Source organism: Colletotrichum godetiae (assembly GCF_030913485.1).
Source record: "Colletotrichum godetiae strain CBS 193.32 chromosome Unknown BDP55scaffold_21, whole genome shotgun sequence".
NCBI lineage: Eukaryota > Fungi > Ascomycota > Sordariomycetes > Glomerellales > Glomerellaceae > Colletotrichum > Colletotrichum godetiae.
Window position 1 is genome coordinate 611243 of NW_026851269.1, and position 27584 is coordinate 638826.

At 52.7% G+C, this 27584-nt stretch overlaps 9 protein-coding genes across 9 annotated transcripts; 5 read left to right on the forward strand and 4 right to left on the reverse strand.

The window, feature by feature from the left end:
* Positions 1-204: 204 nt before the first annotated feature.
* On the forward strand, positions 205-3153 carry BDP55DRAFT_664511 (fungal-specific transcription factor). Its single transcript, XM_060574949.1, has 5 exons — positions 205-650; positions 720-842; positions 899-939; positions 988-2385; positions 2459-3153. The coding sequence occupies exons 1-5, from the start codon at positions 535-537 to the stop codon at positions 3049-3051; spliced, it is 2271 nt and encodes a 756-aa protein (XP_060429565.1). The 5' UTR covers positions 205-534; the 3' UTR covers positions 3052-3153.
* A 629-nt stretch (positions 3154-3782) lies between these two features.
* BDP55DRAFT_157575 (major facilitator superfamily transporter) lies at positions 3783-6134 on the forward strand. The gene is made up of 3 exons (XM_060565645.1): positions 3783-4304; positions 4383-5092; positions 5151-6134. The coding sequence occupies exons 1-3, from the start codon at positions 4158-4160 to the stop codon at positions 5767-5769; spliced, it is 1476 nt and encodes a 491-aa protein (XP_060429566.1). The 5' UTR covers positions 3783-4157; the 3' UTR covers positions 5770-6134.
* Positions 6135-6275: 141 nt separating this feature from the next.
* Positions 6276-6953, reverse strand: BDP55DRAFT_632241 (uncharacterized protein; the record flags this gene model as incomplete). Its single annotated transcript, XM_060572395.1, has 1 exon — positions 6276-6953. The coding sequence occupies one exon, from the start codon at positions 6951-6953 to the stop codon at positions 6276-6278; it is 678 nt and encodes a 225-aa protein (XP_060429567.1).
* Positions 6954-7550: 597 nt separating this feature from the next.
* On the forward strand, positions 7551-10091 carry BDP55DRAFT_728862 (P-loop containing nucleoside triphosphate hydrolase protein; the record flags this gene model as incomplete). Its single annotated transcript, XM_060579499.1, has 6 exons — positions 7551-7833; positions 8628-8819; positions 8874-8933; positions 8997-9044; positions 9098-9253; positions 9325-10091. The coding sequence occupies 6 exons, from the start codon at positions 7551-7553 to the stop codon at positions 10089-10091; spliced, it is 1506 nt and encodes a 501-aa protein (XP_060429568.1).
* A 143-nt stretch (positions 10092-10234) lies between these two features.
* On the reverse strand, positions 10235-12110 carry BDP55DRAFT_632244 (polysaccharide lyase family 4, domain III-domain-containing protein; the record flags this gene model as incomplete). Its single annotated transcript, XM_060572396.1, has 4 exons — positions 10235-11131; positions 11194-11322; positions 11379-11827; positions 11894-12110. 4 exons carry the CDS (start codon positions 12108-12110, stop codon positions 10235-10237), a joined length of 1692 nt encoding a protein of 563 aa, XP_060429569.1.
* A 6025-nt stretch (positions 12111-18135) lies between these two features.
* On the forward strand, positions 18136-18823 carry BDP55DRAFT_664527 (uncharacterized protein). Its single transcript, XM_060574950.1, has one exon. The coding sequence runs from the start codon at positions 18448-18450 to the stop codon at positions 18682-18684; it is 237 nt and encodes a 78-aa protein (XP_060429570.1). The 5' UTR covers positions 18136-18447; the 3' UTR covers positions 18685-18823.
* A 589-nt stretch (positions 18824-19412) lies between these two features.
* Positions 19413-21183, reverse strand: BDP55DRAFT_157638 (uncharacterized protein). Its single transcript, XM_060565646.1, has 3 exons — positions 20462-21183; positions 20364-20404; positions 19413-20301 (listed from the first exon to the last, which is right to left on the reverse strand). Exons 1-3 carry the CDS (start codon positions 20703-20705, stop codon positions 19600-19602), a joined length of 987 nt encoding a protein of 328 aa, XP_060429571.1. The 5' UTR covers positions 20706-21183; the 3' UTR covers positions 19413-19599.
* Positions 21184-22838: 1655 nt separating this feature from the next.
* On the reverse strand, positions 22839-23641 carry BDP55DRAFT_694055 (uncharacterized protein; the record flags this gene model as incomplete). The annotated part of the gene is made up of 2 exons (XM_060577299.1): positions 22839-23210; positions 23234-23641. 2 exons carry the CDS (start codon positions 23639-23641, stop codon positions 22839-22841), a joined length of 780 nt encoding a protein of 259 aa, XP_060429572.1.
* Positions 23642-26035: 2394 nt separating this feature from the next.
* On the forward strand, positions 26036-27347 carry BDP55DRAFT_694056 (fungal-specific transcription factor domain-containing protein; the record flags this gene model as incomplete). Its single annotated transcript, XM_060577300.1, has 2 exons — positions 26036-26443; positions 26502-27347. 2 exons carry the CDS (start codon positions 26036-26038, stop codon positions 27345-27347), a joined length of 1254 nt encoding a protein of 417 aa, XP_060429573.1.
* Positions 27348-27584: the final 237 nt, after the last annotated feature.

A 27584-nucleotide genomic window follows, 5' to 3' on the forward strand; every position in this document is an offset into this window, starting at 1 on the left:
AACCGGCAGACGCCCGCGTGTAGCCGTCGGAGTGGGTCCCCGACGATAACAGCATATCTCCCCAACCTTATTGGCTAGAAGGAGAAGCACTCGGATTATCTAGAAGCCGACGTCATCCGATCTCTGAGACAGTACGTACTGAGGACTGAAAGAGGAATGGCTCCATCATCGGCAAAAAGACCTAACGGCTTTCTCACCCCTCCAGCAATAATCACGGCTGTGGGGTATTCTCCATAAACACCGATCCTCCAGCCCGATACCAAGACCACGATGTGTGTTGGTCCTTCAGACGTAGGTGATTCTGCGCCGACTAAATCCCCTCCGTGAGCAGGGTGCATGGCCACGAAACTTCAACAGCTTGCCTTCCCCGCGTTGAGTCTTGACAAACACCCCGGTCTAAACAGTTTCCATTTGTCACAAACTCCATTTCGAGAACTTGGGGAAGTGGACGATATCGACGGATAATTGCATCTCGCGTGCCATAGGTATGGGGCTCGACCATCCCCACCTCTTCCAAGTGATTCCGTGAGAGATATGTCATATCGGTATTACCAAAACACATGTCAGAACATGGCTCCTATTTCGCCGTCTCCGTCTCAAGCAGGGCCCTCATCATCCCCAAGTGATGTCGGAAACTCAAGGCCTGTGGCGTAAGTTGCATTGCTTTCTTGATCTTCACCCTATGGATTCTCTAGAAGTGATGCTGAGATTTGAGATAGATGTGCCAATTGCCGACAAAGACGATCGTATTGCTCGAAAGAGAAGCCTGCCTGTTCGCGGTGTCGTGATAGTGGCCTGAGCTGTGCGTATGAGACGAGTATTAAGATCACCGTCACAGAGGCGTAAGTCTTACGGCTGACCTCCAACTCATGAATTATGCAACTAATATCTTGCTTAGCTACCTACGAGAACTCGAAGCCAAAGCCAAAGCGTATGATGGTGAGTGACTAGCAGCAATCATGTTAGTCGTGTACTAATTGTACCCAGCTTCGCTTCTTCGGCAGTCTCAGCTGCCAGCTCCGATCCCTGGAAAACCTCCTGCCCACCGCATCTCAGCCGAGGATCACGAGGAAGAGTTCGAAGACGAACACCCATTACTTGAGCCGTTCAACCAGATGAGCGTCCATAAGCCCTCGACGAGTTTCAAAGGCCCTGGTAATTCGGACAATTTCTTACGGAGTGTGAGAAATCTCTCAGGATTTTACGGTGATGACGGCAGCTTGGACGCCAACACCAACTTTTACGAACCCAGTGCTCTTCCTTCCAGGCGTGAGAAAGCGAGGACGCAAGTTCGCCTACCGCCGATAGACATTGCCCGACGCCTATTCGCTGCACAGTACACCTACATTGGGACGATATTCGCCTTTACAGATCCCAAGGCTAGCTTCGATCAACTGCTCATCGAGGCCTACCGAGGCCCTCCTGATCCCTCCGATAGAGAAGCATGTCTGTCATACGCAAAGGTCCTCATCATACTGGCATTCGGTCAACTCTACTCTGTCAACCAATGGGTCGATTTCAGGGGTCCGCCGGGATTTGACTATTTCACCCATGCTCTGAATCTACTGCCCGATACGCATGAAGAAGGGTCGTTACTATGTGTGGAAACATTGGCTCTCATTGGCTATTTCATGCAGAACATGAACCGTCGTGATGCTGCGTTCCTATACACCGGTATGGCTCTTCGTATGGCCATCTCACTGGGACTCCATCATGAGATTGGTTTCAGTCCAGCATCCAGCGCATTGCAAGGCCAGGACCACAACCCGGCCGCCTTGGATAATGCAACACGCGAACATCGTCGCCGAGTGTGGTGGTCTGTGTACAGCCTAGATCGCATCTTGTCGGTTAAATCGGGAAATCCCATTACTATCCAGGACGAGGATATCGGTGTCGATCTGCCTTCGAGACTCCTCACAGAAGCAAAGTACTGCCCAGCAGTGGTGCTTCGGCATTATACCGAACTCTCGCGGATCCTTGGTGAAATCCACGACACCATCTATCGCAAGACCAGCAAGACGGCGCCCAAATCTGGAAAACGATTAATGGCGTCAGTCCAGGGCATCGTTCTCAGCCTGTCCAAATGGAACAGCAACTTGCCAGATGAACTCCGATTCGATCCTGCCCGGCTGAGTATTAGTCGCGAGAGCGTCAGCACTTTTGCACATTACTATCAGTGTATCAACATGACCGCGCGGCCTTTACTCTTCCACGTTGTGCAGAAGCGACTGCAAAAGATTCGCGCCAGTAGCGATACCGAAGAGAAAGAGCGAGGCTGGAAGGAGGGATTCTCGCAGACGACTGTCAGGGTGATTGACATGTGCATCGGTGCGGCTCAGGACACCATTAACATCATGACTGTGGCAGCGCAGAGAGATCTGGTTGGCAAGTAGTGTTACACAACCTTCCCCCCCATGCAAGCTTGCATTCATTCATTGGCTGACCGTAAACGACACAGCAACGTACGGGTATATGGACGGAGAACACGTCTTCTCAGCTTCCATCGTCCTCGTCATGGTCTGCGTCGCCTTTCCGACAGACCCGTCCAGCATCATGGCAATGAACGCCGGTCTCGATCTCCTCCGAGGCATGGGCGAGCGCGGCAACAGCTACATGGGCGCCCGCTACGAGCTCCTCGCGAATCTTCGCTCGGCCGTCATGTCCGGGACGAATGCCCACGCCGAGCCCCTGCCTCCGTTCCCGACAAGCTTCTCGCCGACGGAATTGCTAGTGCCGGCGGGAGAAGGAGGGCTCGTTCCAAGTGCGCACCCGACCAGTAGCAGTAGTGTACTGCCTATAGCTATGGGCGATGCTCAAGGAGGAGGCCTGATGGCGATGCAAGGCGTGGCGGGTCAGCAGCGGGTGACATTCCCCGTTGTCGACAACAGCTCTTTAGGTGAACCCTTTTTCGACGAGAGCGTGAGCACGGTGATGGACTTTGGTCTTTGGGAAGAAGGCTTTGCCGACCCGGCGATGGACGCGAGCTTTGACTTTTCGCAATGGACTCATGCGGCTGGCATGACTCAGGCTGATGATAGGATGGATGTGTGAAGAACACATGGTATCTACGTGTATATCTAACTATTATGATTTGATGATAGTGCCGCAGAGGCTTTCTCTTCCCTTAGCTATGAATCTATGATAATCTGCCATTGTCCTTAGTCCTTGTTTGTGGATACTGGCTTATCTTGCTTTAGCCACGGAATCTGCCCATTTGGCGGCTTTTCTTAAGGGGATCTGCAGGGCTGCCAGGGGGGGCTGATATGTAGGGATCAAACTTAAATGGGTTAAATCCCGAAAGCTTCGGGCAACGAGCCCGGAGGCATCATCCTGACATCACAACCGGTGGCTGGGCAAGCTAACTTTAGCAAGTGTAGACTGGACGCCAATGGCCTGGTTAGAGTCAGGAAACTTATCAATTGACAATGGCACTCAAAGCTTTATCGACAAGCGTTACCGAACCGTTTCCCAAGTCCCAAACTCTGTCCATGTGTCCCATTCCCAGGTTCCCTACATGAATCATCCTGGAGACTAATTCGATAGGGGCGCCACTCCGACGCCGGTGGGCCGGGTGGATACGAGCAGCTATCAGCGCTATCAACATTGACGGTGGGGAAGATGTGGGAGAACGTTTCCCAAATTCCCCCGCAAGTATCAGGGGTCGGCGAGGACCTCCGATCTTCGTGGTTGGCCGTGGACAAGTTCGCTGGTGTCTAGGCATGCGTTAGGTTATCCGTAGTCAGGGTAGCTAGCCAAGCTCTCGCAGGAGTCGTTCTCCGCGCGTCTCTCTCTCTCTCTAGCCCCCCCTCCCGCGATGCTACCCTTGATACCGCGTGAACCCATATGCCCGTGCCTGCAAATGGGTGTCTCGGCAAGAGATAGCGCGCCCAGGTAATTGGTGTTGGTTTCCGCCTGTCCATATCGTTCCATTATCGTCAATGGTCACATCACACGTAGGTTGGGCACAATGATAAAGGCGGTCTGCCCCATCGACTTCTTCTAGATTAAAGAGATCAACTCTTTACCACCTTTGTCAATCCCGAGACTATGGTAGCGAATCTCCATCGCCATTGAACCCCGACTATTGCAGAATACAGACCACTAGTCTGCTGGGGACTTCATCTAGGCCACAAGTTCACCACGAATTCCATCCAGTCATGGCGACCATCTCTACCCCCGACGACGTCTCCGGCGCCGGCGCGGAAAAGGGACTCGGCAGCGACATTGATCGCTCAGAATCCAACAATGGTACAATGGCAATCGAGTCCCTTGATCCCGCAGCGGAGAAGAAGCTTCTCTTAAAGGTTAGCAACTTACTTTGTCTCAAACTCCATAGAATATATTCCACCACAGCAAGCTAACACAATGATGCCCCGAACCAGCTCGACGCTTACTTCGTCCCAATCATCATGGTTGTCTACCTAACCTGCTTCCTCGACCGCACAAACATCGGCAACGTCCGCGTCGCCGGCATGCCCGAAGACATCGGCGCCACAACCCAAGAATTCTCAACCGCAATCTCCATCTTTTACGCAACCTACGTCGTCTTCGAGCCCCCGTGGACCATCATGATGAAGCGCATCACCCCGCGCGTCCTCCTCACGGGCCTGTGCATCATCTGGTCCCTCTCCACCGTCTTCTCGGGCTTCATCCACAGCATCGGCGGGCTCTACACCGTGCGCCTCGTTCTCGGCATGTGCGAGGCCGGCTTGTTCCCTGCGCTGAATCTGTATCTCACCATGGTGTACAAGCGCGACGAGCAGGCCAAGAGGGTGTCGTATCTGTTTGTGTGCTCTGCTATCGCGGGCGCGTTTGGCGGGTTGTTGGCGTATGCGCTATTGAAGATGGATGGCGTGGCTGGGTATGCTGGCTGGCGCTGGGTCTTCATCATCGAGGGTGTTGTGAGCATCCTGATTGCCCCGATTCTGTGGTTCGGTCTGCCCAATGATCCTTCGGATGCCTACTTCCTCAACGACGAGGAGAAGCGCATGATGCAGGTTCGGGCTGCACAGCGTGCGCAGTACATGGGAAGTGATGAGTTCAGTTGGGAGGAGATTAAGATTGAGCTTCGTGACCCCAAGCTCTACCTCAGGTACGTTCAAAGACACCATCAACTCTGGTTCCCAATCAATGCTAACATCAGCCAACAGCGGTGCCATCCAATTCTGCCAAGATATCCTCCTCTACGGCTTCAGTACCTTCCTCCCCTCCATCATCGTCTCCATGGGCCGCACAAGCATCGAAGCCCAATACCTCAGCATCCCCGTCTTCCTCTTCGGCGCCATCGCCTTCTTGACGACAGCCTATTTCTCAGACCGCATCCTCGTCCGCGGCCCGCTCATCTTCCTGGCCAACATCCCGGGCATCATCGGCTACATTCTCATCATCTGCCCGACGAGCAGCGGCGTGAAGTTCTTTGGTACCTTCCTCTGCGCCATTGCCGTCTACAACGGTCCCGGGTTGAACCTGACGTGGCTCAACGTCAATGTTGCGCCGCAGTACCGCCGCGCTACGGCGATTGGTATGCAGCAGGCTATTGGTAACTGTGCTGGTATTGTGGCGGGCCAGATTTATCGCAAAGCACCTTATTTGCTCGGCAATGCGTTCTCTGTGGGTGCGTTGGGTGTTTCGCAGCTTTTAGTTGTCGGAAAGTGGTTCTACATCCGTCACTGCAATGAGATCAAGAGGAAGATTGAAAGTGGGGAGATGGAGGACAAGAGAAAGGTCAAGACTGGTGATTGGGACTTGGATTTCAAGTATCACCTGTAGAAGATGTTATCAAGGTTATCTAAAGTTTGTGGTCAACTTATCGTATAGAACGAAGTGTCTAAGTACATTTGCATGAACCGATCTGGTATAAACTTTTCTAGATAGCAGCAAGAACGAAGAGATCTACGAATCCTATAATACTCCTATCTTCTTCAACCTTGACGGTACGAGACGGGATAGTTACGTCAGTCTACTAGGTCCACGAAAGGCTAGATTACAGTTTCTGGGTTACTGCTATGGACGGTTAGAAAGGGGTCCTTCATCAGGGTTCCGAAGAATACGGGGTTGCTCGAACACCCTTTTAAGGGCGGGCACTATTTACTTTTGCTACCAAGTGCAATTGCTAATTGACATCTTTTGATTCACTTTGCTCCTAGTCAACGTCATGGCTCAGTGCAAATGAGATACAATGACAGGCCTGCTCATGTTCAAACTGAGAGTAACGGTCAAATGGGAAGCGCGTCTTAGACACCTCGTCTGTGCCAGGTTTCGTGAAATCTAGGTGATCATCTAACATTATCCATCTCCAGTATACAGTCTTTCGGAAGCCACTTTCTAGCATAATTGCTGGTCGACGGGCTCGTAATTAACACCTTGACAATCACGCCGTAGTTTTGTTGATTCAGCGCAGTGACAAAATTGCCTAAAAACAACACAACATCCGCCAACCCCTGGGCGTGGCGGCTCACTTCAAGCCATGAGACGCCATCCAAGATGATAAAGACAATCTTATCCGTGGCAGCCAAGACCAGGTGACGGAAAAGCATGCAGAGCACACCAAGTTGCTGAGCTCTGACGCCGTCTATGAAGCTCAAGTTGATGGCTGAGAGATCGACATCCCGCGGTGTAAGAGACTCGGCGACGAGAGAACTCCAGCCCCTTATGACGCCGCTGGAGCCAGAGAAAGGATCGTTTAGTCTATTGTGCTGGCCGCAGAGAAAGACTAGTGGAAGACTGCGCTCGGGTTGTCTCGCCACCAACTGTGCGAGAGCACATGAGAGTATTGTTAGTGGAGACGCTGCCTCCTGTTCAGAGCTTAACTTCATTCTTCCTTCGATAAACAGTATCCGGGAGTCGTTGGACTGAAGCCAAGAGGTAAACTTCTTATCATGAAGCGCCAGCATGGCATGATTTATCATGTCTGGCGGGCAGACCTTCTGTGCATCTATCATTGACGTAACCATATCTCTCTGGTTAATTCTTGGATCGAATCCAATGCTAGCACGGAGTTCATCGAGAGTTATAAACGCTTTCGTTATAAGCTTTTCAGCTTTTGGATTGTCTTGTCATGAGAGCGTCAAATTGCAATTCTGATAGTCTAAGGACTTTGGTTGTGGCAAAGGAAAAAACTGACCTCGAGTCCAGTCGGCTTGTTTCAATTGGCTGTTCAGTTGCTCTTTGAGGGCTTTGAGTGATTTGTTTATGTGTTTGTGTTGGCTCATCAAAACAACATTCCGGAACTTGGCCACATTGCCTTCGATGTTTTGTTTGATGGTGTCTTCTTCCACATTCTTTCCAAAAGTTGTAGGTCTCGTAAGTACCTTGAAAGCCCTCTCTTTGAAAGTCAGACCACGAAGAAGCCGGGGGAGTGTTTAACGGATGGAACGGAACTTTGTGAGTGGTTCTTACCTAGGGCTGATTTAATCAATCCATTGTAGCATACTCTCTACACCGTCGAGAATTCCTGTCTCAATGACAAAGACGGAGACGAAGATATCGAAATTTCAAAAGCGTCGACTGAAGTCGATGCCAGTGAAAAAAGCGAAACGAAGGAGGATGCAATGCCGTCAATGACAAGAGAGGTGAGAGACGGCGTCATCTTCACTCCTGCGTACGCCTGGAATTCTTTGACCCGAGAGGAACGCCAAGAAGCATCTGAGGACCTAGGCACTCTCGTTTCTTTCATGGACGAGTACATTCTTCCCCTAGGAAAGGCAATTGAGGCCGAGGGAGCAAGCGATGTCCGGGTTCACTACCAAGAGTTATGGCATGTCTTCAAGCCGGGAAGTATCGTCTACGTCAAAGACCCGGCGGTCCCCCAGAAGCTTTGGCGTGTAGTCCAAGGTAAAGGAGGACAGAGATCCGAAAATTGGCGCTCTTCGTCTCAAAAAGCCCATCTCCAACTAGGAGGTGCTTTGAACGACTTGAAGCCTCTGCCTTTCGTGATCGAATGCTATCACCTGGACTATGACGGCACCCGGTTCATTCGTGTCTTCAAAGACTTCAAATTTGAGATATTCAGGGATCTGACAAGCATTCGTTCCCTCCCGATTCTTCCACTGGACGTCGCAGAGCGAGATGGCTTCATTAATGTGGCAGACTGCAAGACCAGAGGACAAGACTTCATATCCTACACAAAATGGTCTTACAGTTATTACCGAGGTCAAAGTCTCATATACGAACCCGAGGGAACTATTCTTCGCCGTCCCGAGAGAGGAGCACTCACTTCCGCTGTCATGATTTCGGAGGCCGTGGAAAGCCCAGTAGTTGTGGATTTCCATCGTTGCCTACAAGAAATTCCAAGTTGGAAGCCCGGAAGATCGTCCAGAGGTAGTTGGGGCTTGGCTGAAAATGTCGAAGGACAGAAAACATCGCTCGATGACAATCTTCCCCCACCCGCGCCCTCATGAAAAGACGATGACAGAGTGTGGGATGCTCGGATAGCGGAGGACGTTCTCAACTATACCGATCAATCTCAACCTGTAGAGGTGTACGGCCGGGAACCTCCTGAAGGAAATGAAACTCTTCTGCTTCCCAACAGAGTTTTTGCTTTTGTTCTACGTACACGTCGGTGGGGTAGGTCAATGATCAGTCTTTCAGGGAGGAGTCAATATAAATTGCTGACACACAAAATCCAGCTTGTATACGCCTCGGATCTGGCTCACTTGAAACTCAAGGACATAGTCTCACGAGAATGGGAGAAGATAAGGAGGCATGGGACTATCTTCAAATAGATGACGGCCACAGAACCATCATCAAGTCTCTGATGGCAACTCACTTCCGCAAGAACAAGTCTGAGCGGCGCCAATTTGATATCATCCAGGACAAAGGTATGGGACTGATGAGCGTCCATCCAAGAGATCTTGAGGGCTGATGAAATACAGGAAAGGGGCTTATTGTGCTGTTGCATGGGGTTCCTGGAGTAGGCAAAACTTCAACTGCGGGTAAATATCCCTTCCCAATTTCATGCTGGTAATCACAATGTAAACTAACAGTCTTAATCGCAGAAACCGTTGCAGCCTACTACAATAAGCCATTATTGCCAATCACTTGCGGTGCGTACCATACCTTTGGATCAATCAGAACGGGACTCTGATTTGTAGAACAGGTGACCTGGGGATGACTCCAACCGAAGTAGAATCCAATCTTCAGGCTGCTTTCCAGATGGCACAAGCCTGGGAGTGTGTCTTGCTTTTCGACGAAGCCGACGTCTTCCTGGCCGAAAGAATCCAAGACAACATTGAGCGAAATGCACTGGTATCTGGTACCTTTGCGATTGGCTACTTGTTCTCATGTTGGATCAAATGGGATAATTTTTCTGACTTCTGAGAGCAGTTTTCCTTCGGGTGATGGAATACTACGAAGGCATCCTCTTTCTCACGACTAACAAAGTAGGCTCCTTTGACGAGGCCTTTAAATCCCGCATGTCAATGGCTTTGTACTATTCACCCCTCACCCATGAGCAAACGAAGAAGATATGGGAAGTGCAAATGGATCGCTCGGAAGAACTCTCAGTGGCAGCTGCACCAGAGAACGAGTCCCAGCACGTGAAATTCAACCGCGATGAGATCAAAGCTCTTTCAACCACTCTCTGGAATTTGCAGACAATGAGGGATGACCACAAGCCAGTTTGGAACGGAAGACAGATCAGAAATGCCTTCCAAACGGCCGTGGCGCTAGCCGAATTCCATCAGCAGGGGAATCATATCCCGGGACCCATCATCGTCAAGGGCGAGCACTTTGGGGTACCGGTCGTCTTTCATAATCCGCAACAGTTTGGCATGATGGGAATGGGTAGTATGCAGAACATGGGAATGGCCGGGCCCGGGTTCAATAATTTGCAAAACCAGGGTAACCCCATCGCCTCACAGTCGTCTCAAGCCGGCTTCGGCATGGGTAACATTGGGGTGAGCAACAACAATACAGGCAACGCTGGTCTAGGAAGCTCTGGGATGAGCGGCTCAAACACAGCCTTGGGTGCACAGCATAGCAATTCCAACAGTGCAGGCATTCCGGGCCAAAATCAGGCGGCACAACTATCCCCTCAACAACAGCAGCGGTTCCAAGAATTCCTTCGGTTTCAGCAACAGCAACAGCAGTAGAATTAGCCGTATTGGGGTCATTATTAGCAGGGACAAAATGGATTTTCTAGCCGTCATAGTCTCTTATGTCACTAGTTTTCTGATTCTTCAACTGTTATGGCTGGGCGTGATACGGTTTTAAATCAGCTAGACGACTTGCTGACCTAAAGCCATTCGAAGATGATGCTGTCATACAAGAAACCTCGCCACTGGGTGTAACGAGTAACCGTGAATCCAACAGTATTCTGACCAGCCTTGAGGACATCGGTGTCAACCTTGTACTGGAAGAACCGCCACTCGCCGCTGACCTTGCCGGACCGGTACAGAGCAGGATCGCTGGTCAACGAGTCCTTGCTCAGGGAACCGTGAACCTGCCCGTTGACGTCAATATCCAAAGCCGCGCTCTGCGAGTACCCAGCCAGCGACACGCTCAGCAGCGCCGTCTTGTTGGCGGCGAGGTCCGTCGAGGCAATATCAAACTCAATCGTCCACTTTCCGATAGCGGACTGCGCAAAGTACCAGTCCTCGTTCTGGGATTTGCCGACGGTGAAGGTCAGGTTTGCGGGGCTCTCCGCCGCCACGCCGTGCTGGTAAGGCACACCGCCATTCTTGAATCCGTTGGCCTTCTTGTCGAACTCGCCCACCTGGAAGATGCGCTTGCTCTTCGGGATTGTCCACGAGAGCTCGCCGAGGTTCAGCGTTTTGTCCTTGGTGATCGTCAGGGGTACAGTGAAGTTTGTGTACACATCGGCCAGCTTTCCGCCGTTGGAGGTAGCGTAGACGGCGTACCCGCCCGTGCGAACATTGTCAAAGGAGAAGCGGCCTTTGTCGTTGGTGTACGTTGTGTAGTAGTAGTTCTTGCCTTGAATCGAGGGGCGGATGGTCGTGTCGGTGTCACCGAGGAAGACTGCGGCGCCTGAGGCGGGACGGCCGTCAGAGAGGACCAGAGTTCCCTGGACTCCGCCGCGAGAGTGGTAGGCTGTGTCCTTGAACCAAGTGTAGGGAACGTGTTTGACCTCTTCCTTGTGCTTTTGCGCGGCATCCGCTACGTCTCCGTTGTTCTTTGCGTGAAAATGTCAGTGATATTGAGACATGGATTTTCGTGTGATTAAGGTCTTCTTACGAGGTACCACAGCCAAGGTCCCCAGACCTTGCCGGCTGGTTGAGGCACCGTCTTGCCAACGCGGAAGTGAGAGGTGTCCTGAACGACATTGAGCTGTACGGCATCTCCAGTCTTTGACTCTCGGTGGATCTTGTCATCAGGTCAGAAATTTGCACAAGAGATTACAGGAGTCTCTAATCACTCACCGTCAAAGTCTGGCTAAGGTGATCGCTGTTGTAATACTCCGTCGTGGGATGGATGTACCAAGACCCGGCCTTGGAACCATAGACGCCATAGAAATCACGATCCCTGACGGCGTTGGACCAGTCGTACTTTGTGATGAAGGATCCATCGGCCAGCTGCCAGGTCTCATCTTGGACATTGGTCGCGGTGGCGTACAGCGAAAAGTCGGGCAAGGGCTCGTCTTTGAGGTGGGTGCGACCGTTGGGGAAGACGTCGGGGGCCAACCTCCACAGAGTCCGGAGAATGCTGATGTCGGGGAGGGCCCGGTTGACAAAGTACTGGTACGCGCCGGTCAAGTCGTCAAAGATTACCCAGTGGAAGTCGCCAGCAGCGGCGGAGAAGCTGACATCGATGTAGTTTGTACCACGGGATGTGATTGTGGCGTTTGTGAACTGGAGATTGTTCTCCCCATCTTTTTTGCAATATGTCAGTCAGCACAGCTTCATCAAGTAAAGTTGCGATGAGACGGTTGGGTTACCGTAGCCGACGTAGTGGCCGGCCGCCGAACCCACAAGATCGGCGCCCGGGACACCCTCCCAGAAAAGCTTGGTTGCGTATAGCGAACCCTGGGTCAGGTTCCAATGATCATTTCCAATGACCCAGGTCGAGTCATTAATCTGCTCGAGAAAGGGACCCTTCCCAGCACTGACCAATTTGCTGGCCAGAACCAACGCGGAGAGTCGGGAGAAGTGCATGGTCTTGACGATGAGCGCAGCCTCAGAATTTGTCTTCGGGGAGGCTCTTCGAGCTGGCGAGAAGATGGGATGAGCGACTTGACTAAAGGGCGTCGGTATGAGGTTCCGAACGACTACATGGCTTTGGATCTTATACTCTGCAAGTCAAACTCTGATATCAGACAGTTAATTGAAGCTTTCTCTCTTCGGCAGGAGCCGACAGCGTCATGCAACTTCCCTCTCGCCTAATTTTTCTTGGCATCTGCTGTTAGTGAATGAGTGAGCCTACCACCAAATTACTAACAGCCGAAAACTCTTCACCTCCCCTTGCCGGAGCCCGCATCCGCGATGGCCTCACAGCCGCCGTCGGGCACCGGACTGATGTCGGCCGACCAAGCCGACCCCGAATCAGGCTCCGGGACACCTCCGGAGCCGAACCCCACCTCAAGAGCTAAGCGACGCCGCGACGCCGAGGCACAGCCGACCCGGCCCAGCCTAACGGGAAGCCAGCTTGATGCCACCACCGACGCCCCTACCTCGGCCGAGGGGCCCGCAGCCTCTACCGCATCTGCTCCGAGCGGATCTGCCACAGGGTCCGTCTTGACAGCCCTTGCAGAAGAAGCTAGACAGTACGAGGCACGGAAAGACGTCTTTCTGACCATTGCACGGTCCGTCGACAGCGTTGTCGCCAGCTTTGACGGTTCTAGAAAGCAGATCGCGAAAGAAGCCACTGCCTATGTCATTCAAACCCTCAAGAGACTGATCAATCACGAGACAAGCCCAATAGCGGCCCGGAGTTGGGCGGCTGTCGTCGCACCGATGGCGGGCAACACCACTGCGGCGACCCGGAGCGGCCAGAGCTGCCAGAGCTCTGCCCGCCCGAAGGCCACACTCCCCGCCGAGGATCAGCCGCAGGCGCAGCCGAAGGAGGACCTCCGCATCTTTGCCCGCGTCCCGGAAGAAAGCTTAGCGGCCGCTCGGAAGATCGCACCGTTCGCCGTACGACAGATCGTCTGTAAGGCCGTTGGCCTGGGGCTAGCGGACCTTCCCCACGTCTACCATATCAGCACAGGTTACTCTCTGAAGCCGCGAAACAAGCAAATACAGGAAAGACTACTTGCAAGTAAGGCAAAGCTGGCGGAATGCCTCGGCGCCCACCAGGTCGAGACGCCTATCAAGTGGTACACTTACGTTGTGCCGCGATGCCCAACAAAACTACACAGCATTGGCGGGGACGTCCTGGACCCAGCCACACTCGTTGAAGATGAGGTCTTCGCACAGACAGGACAGAAGCCTGTCCTTGCTCGACCGTCCCGCCTTGGGCCCAACCCAGTCACGAACGAAATATCTTGGCTCATATCATTCACATCAGAGGTCACGCCCTTCAGGCTCTTCAACCAAAGCGGCAGATCTCTGCCCGTCAAGAAACGAAGGACGCTCATCCGACACGACCCCGGCTGCCAGGGCTACCACTCCAACCGGTTCTGCGGACGACGACCGATCTGCAGCAACTGCGGAAGACCTTCCGATTCACACGAAACGGGACCCTGCATGGCCAGGCCCCAATGTGCCAACTGCTGCGGCCCCTTCCAAGCCAGCCACACAGACTGCCCAGCGAGGCCCTCGGCCGTAAACGGCGTCGTCTCCCTTCCCGGTCGAAAGGAGCGGGCTCGGATCCGGAAGGCCGGCCAGAAAGCATCGGACACTCTGTACAAGGCTACTCGATCCGACAGTAGCCAGGAGGCGGCAGGCGTCCCTACCTCCACCAGCCAGAACCAGCAACCCGGCGCCAAGCGCGCGCGCACGAGAACGCCCTCCGCAAGCTCGATCGTTTGCCTCGGTGACGGAAGCACTGACAGCAGCAGCATGGATGAAGACGAGGCGGACGAAGGCGAAGGCGAAGACTCCCCGACAACACCTCCATCGACCGTCCCGTGCTACCCATGCCAAGCAGGAGCCAACGGGCAGCACAGAAGCCAAACTACAACGTCGCGAATGCCTACACCCACCTCGAACTCGACTCGGAGACGTAAGCCGAGAGCGGCGACCCCACGGATGCTACGCGTTGCGCAGGGCAACGTCGGAAAGATCTCCCCGGCGCACACGGCTTTCCTGCAGCTCTGCTGGGAGGCTCAGATAGATGTGGTCCTCGTCCAGGAACCCTGGACGGGCTGGAAGGACGGAAACGTGCAACTGAACACGCACCCGGGTTTCGACTCTTTCGTCCCGGTCGACTTCTGGGACAGCGAAGGAACCAGACCAAGAGTATTGACCTACACACGCAAAGGGATAGGGATGACGGTGGAGCAGCAGAGGCCTGTCCACACGAGAGACGTACTGTGGCTGGTGGTCGACAAAACGACGACTATCGTCAACGTGTACAGACAACCCCGCGACCCCCACAGCCGCACAACAGGGATACTGCTAGAACTCAAACCCCCGGAGCGAGCTTTGATCGCGGGTGACTTCAACGCGCATCACTACTCTTGGGAGCCCGGGACGAGGAACGGGAACCGGGGAGATGACATCGCAGGCTGGGCAGACGGCCACAATCTCTCTCTTATCAGCGAAGTTGGGGTGGCAACCCAGGATTGCGGACATGTCCTGGACCTGGCTTTCTCTAATATCCCTTTTGCGCACGCGCAGGTCAGCCCACAGTTACACCCGGGAGCTGACCACGAGGCCATCGTGGCCGTCATACCACTATTCAAACGCCCAGTGTCACAGGGAGAGGGCCACCCGCAGCCACGGCCACTGTCAGTGCCCGACTCGGCGCTGCCTCGGCTGAGAGACCTGATCGAAGGGGGGCTAGCTGCGATGCCCAATCTGGGGGATCAACCTACTCCGGCAGACCTGGACGGGCAGGCAAGTCACATCGTCGAGCTCTTCTCCCGAGCCATTGAGGCGGTCGGCAAGAAGAGAGGAAAACAGGGAAAAGGCGCGGCTTGGTGGACGGAGGAATGCGCAGAGGCCCACAGAACGTACCGTGCTGCCCGCAACCCACAAGCCTGGGAGACGGAGCAGAACGCAAATCCTTCTCCAATGGAAGAGCGGAAGGCATTCCTGAGCATTGTGAGGAAGGCTAAGCGAGCATACTGGGCCGGAAAGATCGATGGAGTCGCTTCAGACCGGGACCTCTATCAGGTCATGGGTTGGCGGAAGGCGAGCCCACTGACCAGAGCACCCCCATTGATTGTGGACAACCAGACGATCGAGGATACTAACGAAAAGGCCCAAGCGCTCCGGAAAGCCCTTCTCGACAGGTTTAGTGCGGAAGATGACGCACCGGGTGACCCGTTTGACGTACCCGTCGTCCCAAGGCGAGCGATTACTTGGCAGGACAATGTTAGCGGAGAAGAAGTGAAGACGGCCACCTTAACAAAGACAACGACCCCTGGTGTGGACGGGATCACCACGCGCCTCCTCCAGGCCTGCTGGGGCGTCATCTCGGAGCCGGTCAGGCAGCTATTCCAGTCCTGTATGCGGGCCGGCCACTTTCCTCTGCCTTTCCGCAGAGCTGAGGTGGTCATGATCCAGAAGGCCGGCAGGGATGCCTCCAAGCCCGGGTCCTGGCGTCCGATCGCGCTCCTCTCGTGCCTGGGCAAGGGACTCGAGAGACTGATAGCCAGAAGGATGGCGTCCCTGGCGATTGTCGAGCGCATCGTCAGTCCGCAACAGATCGGAGCCCTACAGGGCAGGTCAGCCGTCGATCTGACGACCTGCCTCGCCCACGATATCGAAACGGCCCTCCTAAAAGGGCTCACGGCGACACTTCTGACTATGGACGTAAAAGGGGCGTTCGACTCCGTCCTTCGGAACCGGCTCGTCATTAGACTGCGTCAGCAGGGATGGCCACACGGCTTGGTTAGACTCATCTTCAGCTTCTGCTGCATCCGCATCGCCAGAGTCCGACTGGAAGAAAGCACAACGGAATACTTTCCTCTGTCATGCGGGCTGCCGCAGGGGTCGCCTCTGTCTCCCATCGTCTTTCTGCTCTACATCGCGGAAATACTTGAAGACGACCCGGACGCGCGATTCGGGTACGCGGACGACATCGCCACTCTGGCCATAAGCCCCTCCCTGGAGAGCAACGTCGCAATACTCAACCGAAGCGCAGCCGGCATTCTCAGATGGGGTTCGGAGAACAAGGTCTCCTTTGACCCGAGCAAGTGCGAGGTCATCCACTTTACTAGGAAGCACGGCCAGCCAGCGGAGCTGCCAGAGGTCAGGGCGGGGGATTTGGTGGTCAAGGCCTCGACAAAACCTGTACGCTGGCTGGGTGTCTGGTTCGACAAGAGACTGTCCTTCCGGCACCACGTCGACACAAAGTAGCTGCGGCAAAGAAGGCAGCTCAACACCTGAGGCAGCTTACAAACACAAAGAGAGGACTCCAGCGGCCGCCGTGCGAAAAGCCGTCGTCTCCTGCGTACTGCCGATCGCGCTCTTTGGCGCCGAAACATGGTACGCAGGTATCACGAAGCCGGCTTCGAGACGCCAAGCGGAGACAGACACGAATCCGCCTCTCCAAGGAAGACCCGTCAACACAGGCCAGAAGGGGCTCGTGCAGAAGATCGACAGCGTCATTACAGCGGCAGCAAGGGCCGTTCTGCCTGTCTGGAGGACAACGCCAACCAGCAGCCTCCTCCGAGACGCCGGCTTACCGTCAGCCAAAGTCGCTCTAGAGGGCGTCCGCTTACGGGCCGCAGTCCGACTACAGAGGATCGATCGCCGACACCCGCTAGTCGCGCGGCTCTCCCAGCAGGGACAGCAACAGACGAGACTACAACGGACGGCTGAACTTCTGCCAAGATGCGGAAGACCAGCGTTCCTCCAATCACAGTACCTGCCAAGCTCACAGGATCAGATAGTAGTTCAATGCAAAGAAGAGGCTGCGAAAGATTTCGAGCGCTGGCTAAAGACAGTACCGGAAAGCCATATGATCGTCTTCTCGGACGGCTCCAGGGCGACGAACGGAGCCGTGGGGTACGGCTTCGTCATCTACCGAGACTCCAAACGCATAGCGCAAGGGTGCGGCCGACTCGGACTGGCAGAAGTGTTCGACGCCGAGGTCGAAGGAGCGCGAGCCGGCCTCAGAAGGGCTCTGCTCACCAATCGCGGTCATCCAATCCACATATGTATCGACAACACCAGCGTTATACAAGGTATCCGCGGCAAGGCGCCGGACTCGTCACAAGAGGCGTTCCTCGAAATCCAAGAAGCAGCCAGGATTTTTGATGTACGGACGCACTGGTCTCCGGGACACCAGGGCATCGAAGGAAACGAGGCCGCGGACCGGCTGGCCAAAGAAGGAACGACACTGCCGGCGCGGATGGGTCAAATGGCAACACTAGCGGGTATCAAGCGGCTTGCAAGGGAAAAACTACAGGGCCACCACAGGAGATGGTGGTATAAAGAGCGAAGGCCGCGGTACGCGGACTTGGGGCTTGAGGCAGCTCTATCCAGCCCTCCTGAACTGGCCTTGCCGCGGGCTACGCTACATCACCTGCTGGCGGCACGATCGGGTCACGGGGACTTCGAGCAATATCACCGACGTTTCAACCACGACGACGCTCTAATGATGTGCTCTTGTGGAGAGGCAAAAGACGTGGACCACCTGGTCTACTGTCGACTAACGCTGGCGAGGAGGCAACGGTGGCCGACCCTCCACTCTCGCAGTATGCCCGAGCCCATAGGCCCTATGGGATCTCTCGAGGCCTACTTCAAGAGATTAATCACCGACCCACGAGGCTTCGAGGCCTTTCTCCGCGTGACGGACTTCTTCCAGAAGATCTGTCTGCGGTAGCAGCATCCACACCTACGTAGATGTGAGTACGGACTACAAAGAACCTCCCGATTCCAAAGGACGATTTAGGAAAGAATGAAACTAGGGCACCAGCGGGAACCAGGGACAGACAGAACGCGTAGTGGCCACAAGGCATAATTTAGAGGACGATATAAAGAGACGACGTACTATAGAGTAGGTAGCCTTAGCTCACGGCCCTCCACGCCATATACCCTTCGGGAGGTCTGCAGTAAGGGCTCTAGCCCGGCCGCCACGGCGTTAAATACAACAACAACAACAACAACCTATACCTATCGCAACAAGTGCATAGAACATCGGGATTGCTGAAATTGATGGTGAAATAGCGATGAGAAGTCTAGTCCCAAACGGCCGCGCTCGCCAAAGTTCAGTCTCTCGGATTGTTTCCAAGCCTTGGTCGTTTCTTGTAGCGACCAACAAGTATTTACAGGCGGAGCCTACCTTATCACCCTTAACTTTTGGAAGGGCTGTTTCATTACGGCCTATCACTACAACATTGTCGCCAATTTAGTTCTTCTTACCTGCGCAACTCATCTAATGTCGGTGGTTATATCCAAAGACTATTGGAAAAGGCCCTTGCTGGCGGTGCTGCGGGTTTTCTTCATCACCGCCGTATTCATCATGACCGGGCTCCTCCTGTCGAACCAGAATGTTAGCAAAGACATTCCATTCCCGACGAAGGTGCCTCCAAAGAACCAAACGGACAGTCTACTATTTCTACAGGCAGCGTGCTTTCAAAAGGGAACGACGTGGACCAGCTCACGTATACCCTGATCGACTCAGTAAGGAACGGCACAGCTGCTACAAGGACGTTTCTATATAGTACGCCCGGAAACTACATACAAGGCTGGAATCTCTATCTCGTGATTCTCGCATGGTATGCAATCTCCATACTAGCAGAGCTGGGCCGATGCTGCTACCGACGCAAGGTCAAGAGCCGCGAGGACGGGCAGACGAATGGTATAGTCAGACTCATGTACGGAGCATACCTCGTCGGTGGCATTGGAATCTGCGGGACTACGGTGGTGATCTCGGGTCTTTACATGTTTGAATTAAGGCAATGGGTGAAGAACTCGCGGTGGCTTGAACGCGACGAGGGTGGACAGAGTGAGGAAGACGACGCCACGTCTTTCGGTCAACTCGTGCCTATTATCTTGACCGGGCTGACGGCGTTCACATTCCTCTCAATGCTTAGCGGTAAGTCAGGTATCTTCCTCTCTAAGGCCTTTCTGAAAGCTAAATCTTCCCGAGAAATGTGTGCTAGACGTCGAAAGCCTGAGAATGGTTATCTGCAGGTCGGCCAGCAGCGTAGCTAAGCACAGTGACCAGCGCGCATGGAGTTAATTGGGATTACAACGGTTTCTCTCACTGCAACCAGTCTCCGTGCAGGCTTTTTCTCAGTCCGGAAAAAGGAACGCCTAGACGGCAAATAAGTCGGATAGCGAGCTCCTGGGCGTCTGGAATTCCCTTTGTGTATCAGACATGACGGGTGGCTTAGGCTTGTGCGATGGACATCTCGACTCATACTTTGCCCTTGGATAATTAATATGTGTTTCGAGATGTATCATGCGAGTGGACACGATTGGGAAAAGTTGTCTTCTCAGAACCTCGCTCCTTTTCCCCGAGTGCCCGGTCTATGCATATTCTCTCTTCCGCCGTTGCAGCCTATTGCAGGGTATCATATTCGTTCTAGCGGTACTTCAAATCATCCCTCTGACTCGGTCTCACACCTGAGTGCGCTGCGTCCAATTCAGGCGTATTTGATGCTGCAGCATCAAGTTCGTAAGTCGGTTGCGTCGCGGAATCCATCTCTGCCCGTGGTTCCGGAACTGCGAGTTCGCTCACCCCGCCACCATTTCCTCCGTATCCCTGTCCATCTTTTCGTTCGTATGCCCACGCCGAAGAGCCCGTTTCTGTTGCAGGGGTTGCTCCGGCCTTTGCACCGGCGGAGCTTCTCTTCTTCCTCCGCCAGAGAAAAAAGATTCCTGCAATGAGTAGGGCTCCGCCAGCAACGCCTCCTACCGCAGCACCAGCTATTGCCCCGGTGGACATTGACGATGAATCGCTCGATCCCGACGGCATGTTGGTGGCCGTGATCGCGGCCGTGACGGAAGCTCCGGTACTGGTGGTTGCGGCCGTGGAAGCCGCAGTCGCAGTCGCTGATGTTGTGGCAATTTTCGAGGTCGTCGACATCGTAGAGCAGGATGAAGTGCTCACTGTCTCGGCCCAGAAGATGTTTGAACCAAGCGCTGTTGCCGTCGTGGGAGTACACAGCAGGGCAATTCCGTTCGAGTTAGCTCGGTACGTGCCGTTTTGCCCGGATTGGCAGCACCATCCACCATTGCCGAGCTTTCCTTCGACTCCCCAGAGGATCCAATCTGAATTAGGACACTATGATTCTCAGGATCAGCTTTGCTCCGATGATCAAGGAGCTTTACTGCAGTTGCTCTCACCTTAGGGTATTTCAACGACAAATCCCGGCAGTCAGAAGGGTCTATTGACTCGGGATCAGCATCATGTCGATTGTGATTTCGAAACAGCATTTACCAACCTTCACAACAGTAATTGCCCACATAGTCACCATCTCCAGTGCATTTGAAGCCTGAGGGGCAGCATCTCGGCTGCGCTCCTGTGCCGCACTCGACGGGTGCGCTGGGCGGACATGATCTATCGTTGCGGAGCGCCCATCCTCCTTCATACGCGCATTCTTGCGCGAAAGAGGTATGGACAGCGATAGATGCCGCGGTCACGAGAGTTCGGAGGCTGTATCGCCATCTAGTCGCGTCAAAATTCATGGTTTCAAGGCGCAATGACAGGTCAAGTTCCTAGGGGTAACGTATGTCGCGGGGAGAAGGTCGTCAAGATGGCAGGGTTCCCGAAAGGAACCAAGATCATTAAACGTGAGCGGAAAAACAATTCGGCAGGAAGAAAGGCCGGGATCCGCAACGCCGCGAAAAGAAGGGACTTTCGTCGAAGGATTCGGCTCATGGGGACCTGAAGGGTCAGCCCTGCGGGTGGCTGCATAATTATCATCCTCCATACGAGACGAAGCTGGTGCGACGGGCCGCTGGTTCGTTAGTTTAGCGGGTTGGATTCTGGCATATGGCGCCATTGGGTGCAAAGTCATTTCTTCTTACGCGCTGCCAAGCGTTGGCAAATGAGACCTTACTGCCTGTTTTGCCCAGTCCTCCCGGTATAAGCCATTCCGAATAAGGGAAGTGATCACCGAATTGACCATTCAACTCGCCAAAACACAGCAAACACAGCCGTCAGATTTTAGGAGGGGGGAAACGGCCGCTAAGCCTGGTTACTTGAATTTTGTGGGCTTCTAGGCACATCGCTGTTGGCCGCTGGCTCCGAGTTGACCACGTCCTTTTCGATTGGGACAGGCGATGATCCACTATAGCACCATAGGCTCATCTGGCACCTCTGGTATGAACAAAGGAAGCGTCTCGCGATACTTGCAGCCGGCAAATAGTTTGTTGCGGCACCTGTGTAATTTGCGTTCCCAAAGTAGCCTGCGTGTCTAGTAACTTTTCGATTTCATATTCACACGTTTCCGTGCCTCTGAGACTTACATGGCACTCCACCACCTACTTCGTACTACAGGTGGTCTGGGGAAGCTGGACCCACTGGACGGAAAGCCAAACAAATACCTTAACCTTGTTTTGATGGCTGGTTCAACCTCTCTTCTGCCCACATAGCACCTTTATGATCTAACGTCAGCACCCACTGTTCTACTCGCCATCCCGAGAGCCTAAGGATAAGGCACCTAGTTGTTATTTGAACCCTATGCAAATTCCCTCAGTACATAACGTATGTAGGGCAATTGACGGAGAAGAGAGATGACTTCATCCGTCCTGTCCAAGTTTCCCCTAAAAAGTTCTAGAGTGATAAAGGGTCAATCGCCCGCTAGAGGCTGAACATTATGTTCTTCTGGAAGATAAGTCTGGTTAACAAAATCGACGAAGTCACAAACTGCCTCGACGCACTTGCCCAAAATATGCTCCCCTGAGTGGCATTCTTTATTCCTCTCGTCCTGAAGCTTTGTCAATAATTTGTGTTATTTGGCCAGCAGTTTTTCCAGGTGATTTTATGGCTGTTACACAGTGATTGTGTTTGTGGACAGATAGGTCGATACTTGGGTCAAAATGAGTCAGCCGCCCAGGTAATGTAGACTAGATAGAACGCAAGTTGAGAAATTATCTGATGGACCTGAAGCTCCTTTGTAATTCCGGGGAGATATGGACAAAGCTTAGGGAATAGATGGATTTAATAGTCTTGGAGACGCTTCGACGGGGTTTAGGATCTCTTCATCCATGTGAGTCACAGTGTCAAGCGTTTATTAGACCAAAGGCCGCACGAGACCGGTAAACTAGGCATCAGTATCCTACCAACCTGTTCCGTTAATTCACTAGCCAAAGACAAATGATGCAGGCCGGAATTCAACATCGTATCGGTGCTTGCCAGTAGGACGATGCTGATGACGAAGAAGAGGGCGATAGATCTAATGCTGACAGAATCATTGAACCAAGGCAGTACCGATTCCTTGCGGCAAGCTACGATATTGAACCCGATGTAAAACAGCGCCAACTCGAGGTAAACGAGAAAAAGAGTGCAGCCTTGGCCGGCTCCTATTGACTACTTCTTCTTTCCACATAATCCATGTGAAAAAGCTTCGTAAATTTCAGATTGGATTGTGCCAGGTGACTTATTCTAACAAAACTTGAACGTCAGAGGTTGTATTGTTAATATCTTTCTAATAAACAGCTTGTCACTGTTTGAGATGGGCGTGCTTACAACACAGCTATACAACAGCCTGGTTTTCTCTTGATTATACTTGAGGATTTGACTCCCGTTGTAATGACGCCAATAAAACCTCTGCAATTTCTCTGTTAAGACGAGTAGGTCCAATTTGATATCCCATGTCACATTGTCACTTGTCTATCCGTACGGCTCTGTTGCTCCATTGTGGTCTCCACAGCTTCTAAGCACTCCAGCTTCTGAAAATTGCCCATGTCTGGCCAGCCATGTTGTAGTCTTTCCACCAAGGACTCCGGTATGAGCCACGCATATACATCTATAACATACAGTGGAATGGCGGGGATAAACTTCAGGTTAAGGAACTGATCTTTGAGAACTTCGAAGAAACCCTTCACAGTCCAACGTGCGGCAATGTCACGCCACTCGGCTTCGTTCTCTAGGGCCCACTCGTAAGGGTCGTCAAAAATTTGCATGTGGCCGTATGAGGGATTGTTCGAGATTTCGCCCGGACAGTCTGGCCAGTAAATTTTGCCAAGCTCGGTGTCCCAAAAAAAAAAACACGATTGTCGCGACCACCGTTTTTGATACCGATCACATGAGCAGGTGCGTCGTCGCAGATATCAGGAACTTCCGAGGCGAGTTTCAAGCTCTTGCCATCCATGTTGTGTTCAAGAAGAGCGCCAATGTTTTGCCAATCAGAAAAATAGCACCAAGGAGCGCCTTGAGTTTGATTGAAAGGGTTGTTGCTCGGCAAACGAATAGAGGGTAGATGGCGTAAAAGAGAAATGATCTCGGCTGTCTTGTCCATGTCTTGAAAGATTTCTGATGAAATTGTAGCCCAATCTTCCTCTGGGGGATAAGTGATATCCTCTTCGTGGAGATACATCGTAGCTAGAAACTTGTAATGGTCGCGGACTGATGCTATGCACACTTCGTGGGAATAGCTGCAATCGTTAAGATAAGTCATTATAGCAGTCTTGAGGAAGTCACTGCCCGAGAGGGATGCAGGTCTGAAGGAAGAGAATGTTTGGAAGACAGGATATATTTCGCTCGCCTGAGTAAATGGCAAAGCGGGAGCCACTAGTTGGACATCTAGCGACCCCTGGTAAGGCAGCATGAGGTCAGGGTGAAGGGGAAGACAGGTTGCAGCAACTCGCAATTGGTGCGACTTGATCAAGGTTTGAAGCACGGCACCACCTTGTGGGTTGGTAGACCCGTCCGAGCTATCTATATTACCTAACGTAGAAAGAACCCTGCGATATCAGACCAGTGCTCAAGGGTTATGAATGATTATGATACCAGTCACCTGGAGTCTTCGAGGATCCGGGGACCCAGATGTTTGCTAATCTTACGATCAGTCTATAACTCTTGTGTGCCTTGAATGAAGGTCCGCGTAGCCAATAGAAGTTGCATTTCCTAGGTATTTCCATCTATTGTAGTGCTTTCACCGTAGTTTTGAGTGACACAATTTCAGTTCTAGTAGTACTTATGAGAATCAAATAGAATCTATGGATCCTATGACAATTAACATATTAGTAGTATTGAATCATTGGCACCTTAGTTCAAAGGACCCCATCAACTGGCAGATAGCGTTACTTCACTCGTCTCTAGTCTTGTTCTAACTCTGCTCCATTTCGTCATTATTTGGAGTGGTATGTCCCATCAACTACTAGATGGCGTCACTACATCCGTCTCTAATCTTTCTCCAAGATTGATCTATTTCGAGATTATTCATAGGCGGATATGAGGGAAATGCAGTCAAATTAGAGAAAGACTTGAGACGGGTGTAGTAACGCCATCTAGTAGTGGATGGGATAAGGGAAGTAGGCCCAAGTTGAAATCTTATTCGTTCATCCTTTTCAAAAGTATGGACTTATTTCGTGTGCTGACACCATGCAGCTGTTGATGGAGCAATGTCTTATCTGAGAAGACGTATATGGCGTGGTTCCGAATTGTTCACTGGGTGATATCCCACCTGACATGTACGTACTCATGTCTTATAGTCAAAGGTTGTTGCAGTAAACACCTAGAGTATCAACCATCCAAATGGTGCTAATTCATCAAAGCGTGGCTGTAGCGGGATAAAACTTGAAAATTGACCCATACTCTTGGGACGGTATGCATATGTGGTTTCTAGTCCACATGAATGCGTACGAATCAAGAAACTGCGTTACCTTATCATATGCGAATACCGGAGACATTTGAGCATATATGATAGTCGTCTCCGGAAGTCCTGTGGATCAGCTGGGGAGATTTATAGATCTGATTATTGATACTTAGGTATCGCCCATCCACACCGGATCTGAGTTGATTGAGGCTGAAAAGGGGTGATGGTGACTAGCCATCGTCTGCAACAATGACATAGTCCCGACTAGGCCTCGTAAGGGTAACCCGGCCGAGACATGGAGGATGCGGGGTGACCAATCCGGTTCTTTACCGCGCTGACACCGGCGAAGCAAGTGGGTCGGGCGGATCCGGCGGACCGCGCTCGAGACACGAATAGTGTGTCTTCACACAACCCCGGCAAATTTTCCTTATCTGGCCCACGCGGAGGCAATCCATTCGACATTCCAACTTCGTGTCAATTGTCCATGCAAAGATCAGTCTATCACATCTTACACACAAGCATTCGCTTCTTCTGCTGCTCATTCCATTGGGATTGGTCTAGAACTTTGCCTCATTCGCTCCCCCCTTCTATCGGAGGACGGTTCAACTATCGGGCTTTCTTGGCGCTTTGTCCTTCCCCTCCCTCATTCACTCAGTCACTTCAACGGGTCCGGCTCTCTCAGCCATGTCAACGAAACCCCGCCGTACCCTTGCGGGGCCAATCTTCCGCGTCCGTACGGGGTGCCTGACGTGCCGCGGTCGCAAGAAGAAGTGCGATGAGACCAAGCCGCGGTGTCGCGGCTGCGAGCGGAACCGCCTAGAGTGCCGCTGGCCCCCAACGTCCTCGTCCCAGGCTGCCCCCTCCTCTCAGGCTTCGCAGAGCGGCGGCAACTCGCGGTCGCCCCGCGAGGCAGTAAACTCGCCAGAGAGCACGCGGCAAGACGATGTCAAACCTGCTGCTCCTTCACCATCAGGGTCCACGGTGGCGTCTCAGAGTCCCCAGCATATACCAGATCGCTCAGTCAATTTCTCTTTTGCATCACATATTCAGTCCTCGGAATCGCCAAGTGCTGCCACAACGGACTCGAGCCCGAGCCCGGCAACCCAGATCGTCACGACGGACCATAGCAGCGGAATCATCATTACGCCCCAAACACCAGAAGACAACACGACGACTGCCATCGGGCTTCAAGACCCATCCGCCTTTTCAGTCTTTGATACGGAGGACCGGGACGATGGCGACACCACGGATCAGATGGTGCACTCACCAATCCAACCAATGTCGATATTCAGAGATCACCATGTGCCAAGGTCGATGAACCTGCTGGCTGGCAACCAGGACAGCAATTCACTAGAGCTTCTCAGTCACTACCTCAGCGCAACTTCGCTCAGTATGGCCAATGGGTCTACAGCGGACAACCCGTTCACTGCCCAATTGATTCCTCTAGCATTCAGCAGCGATCTCGTCTTACAATTACTCCTTACGCAGAGTGCTGTTCACCGAGCAGCAAAGTCTCTAGTCCCGACGGATCATATCGCGACAAAATATTACAACCAGTCTCTTCGACTCTTTCAGCAAAACATATCGACCTACATGGGTGGGCAACACGGCGAAGAAACGTTGATCTTGGGCATCGGTGCCCTGATCCTATGCTTGGTTGAGGTATGTTGCACTATCATGCACGCAATTCAGTTCATGGTGATGTTGATATCCCCTGTAGACTGCCAAAGGTGACGTGAACGGAACCATCTTCGACCATCTCATGGCAGCCCAGTCCTTGATCTTGCCCTTTTTATCCGCAAACAACACTTTTCTACACAAGACTTTGAAGGATTTCTTGACCGAATACTACATCTACACGGCAACCGTCAGCATGATATCCATAGACGCACGACTTGGTGATCAACTATTCCTCAGCAACGACCTGATCCTCCTTGCGACTGAGCTCGTGGCATCCTCGTACATTGGAAGCTTGTGCGGATGCTGGCTGGATTTGATCTTGTTAGTGCCATCGATATTCGACCTGGGACGTCGGATCATGAGCCACATGGACGAGCCGGACTGGCGTCCATCAGCTGATGATTTTATTCTGTTTTCACAACTACAAAGCCAGATTCTCAACTGGCAACCAAACCCCATGGTGACTGAAAATGTTGCCTTGGCGGGATACATCTACCAGAAAGCCTTGTTGCTCTATCTGCACACGGCATTACATACACTCTCGCGTGAGGAGCATGGCCTCCAGGTAATGGCTATCCAGAACGCTCTCAGCGGAGCTCTCTCACATCTAGCACAACTAGACCCAAGCGTTCGTATCAACACCAGTTTATGTTGGCCCATCACTATCATCGGTTCTTGTGTCACAGACAAAGGACAGCAGGAGTTCTTGCACGAGAGATTGGGCCATATGTTCGCTACCATCGGCCTGGGCAACATCCGACAAACTTCAGTAGTACTGCAGCACCTTTGGGACCACAACGAGGCTGTGCCGGCGGATATTGGAGCAGGTCCTTGGCAGGTGTGTCGGGTCATGAATGAGAATCAGATTTGGATTTCTTTTGCGTAGACGGTCTAGGGGAATGATTGATACAACTAGCGGTGGCGTTCACGGAGACAGCAAGTAAGCGAACGAACGAACGAAAGACGATGGCGACTGACGGGACCGGGACACATTCTTTGACCAACATGTGTGTATAATTATACACGGATTTCATCAAGAGCGGGCGAATATGATACCATGAATCTTTTCTTTACACTTTGATCGGCGAGAGCCTCTACTTTTTGAACATCAGAACATTCACCA

Bases quoted from the DNA above. Each gene is read 5' to 3' on its own strand.
- BDP55DRAFT_157575 (XM_060565645.1), top strand. From the start codon at position 4,158: ATGGCGACCATCTCTACCCCCGACGACGTCTCCGGCGCCGGCGCGGAA. The intron at 4,305-4,382 runs GTTAGCAACTTA...GCCCCGAACCAG, and splicing joins AGAAGAAGCTTCTCTTAAAG to CTCGACGCTTACTTCGTCCC. The intron at 5,093-5,150 runs GTACGTTCAAAG...ATCAGCCAACAG, and splicing joins GACCCCAAGCTCTACCTCAG to CGGTGCCATCCAATTCTGCC.
- BDP55DRAFT_664511 (XM_060574949.1), top strand. From the start codon at position 535: ATGTCATATCGGTATTACCAAAACACATGTCAGAACATGGCTCCTATT. The intron at 940-987 runs GTGAGTGACTAG...AATTGTACCCAG, and splicing joins CAAAGCCAAAGCGTATGATG to CTTCGCTTCTTCGGCAGTCT. The intron at 2,386-2,458 runs GCAAGTAGTGTT...TAAACGACACAG, and splicing joins AGCGCAGAGAGATCTGGTTG to CAACGTACGGGTATATGGAC.
- BDP55DRAFT_664527 (XM_060574950.1), top strand. From the start codon at position 18,448: ATGTCGGTGGTTATATCCAAAGACTATTGGAAAAGGCCCTTGCTGGCG.
- BDP55DRAFT_157638 (XM_060565646.1), bottom strand. From the start codon at position 20,705: ATGAATTTTGACGCGACTAGATGGCGATACAGCCTCCGAACTCTCGTG. The intron at 20,405-20,461 runs GTTGGTAAATGC...CCGAGTCAATAG, and splicing joins GGGCAATTACTGTTGTGAAG to ACCCTTCTGACTGCCGGGAT. The intron at 20,302-20,363 runs GTGAGAGCAACT...TGAGAATCATAG, and splicing joins TGTCGTTGAAATACCCTAAG to TGTCCTAATTCAGATTGGAT.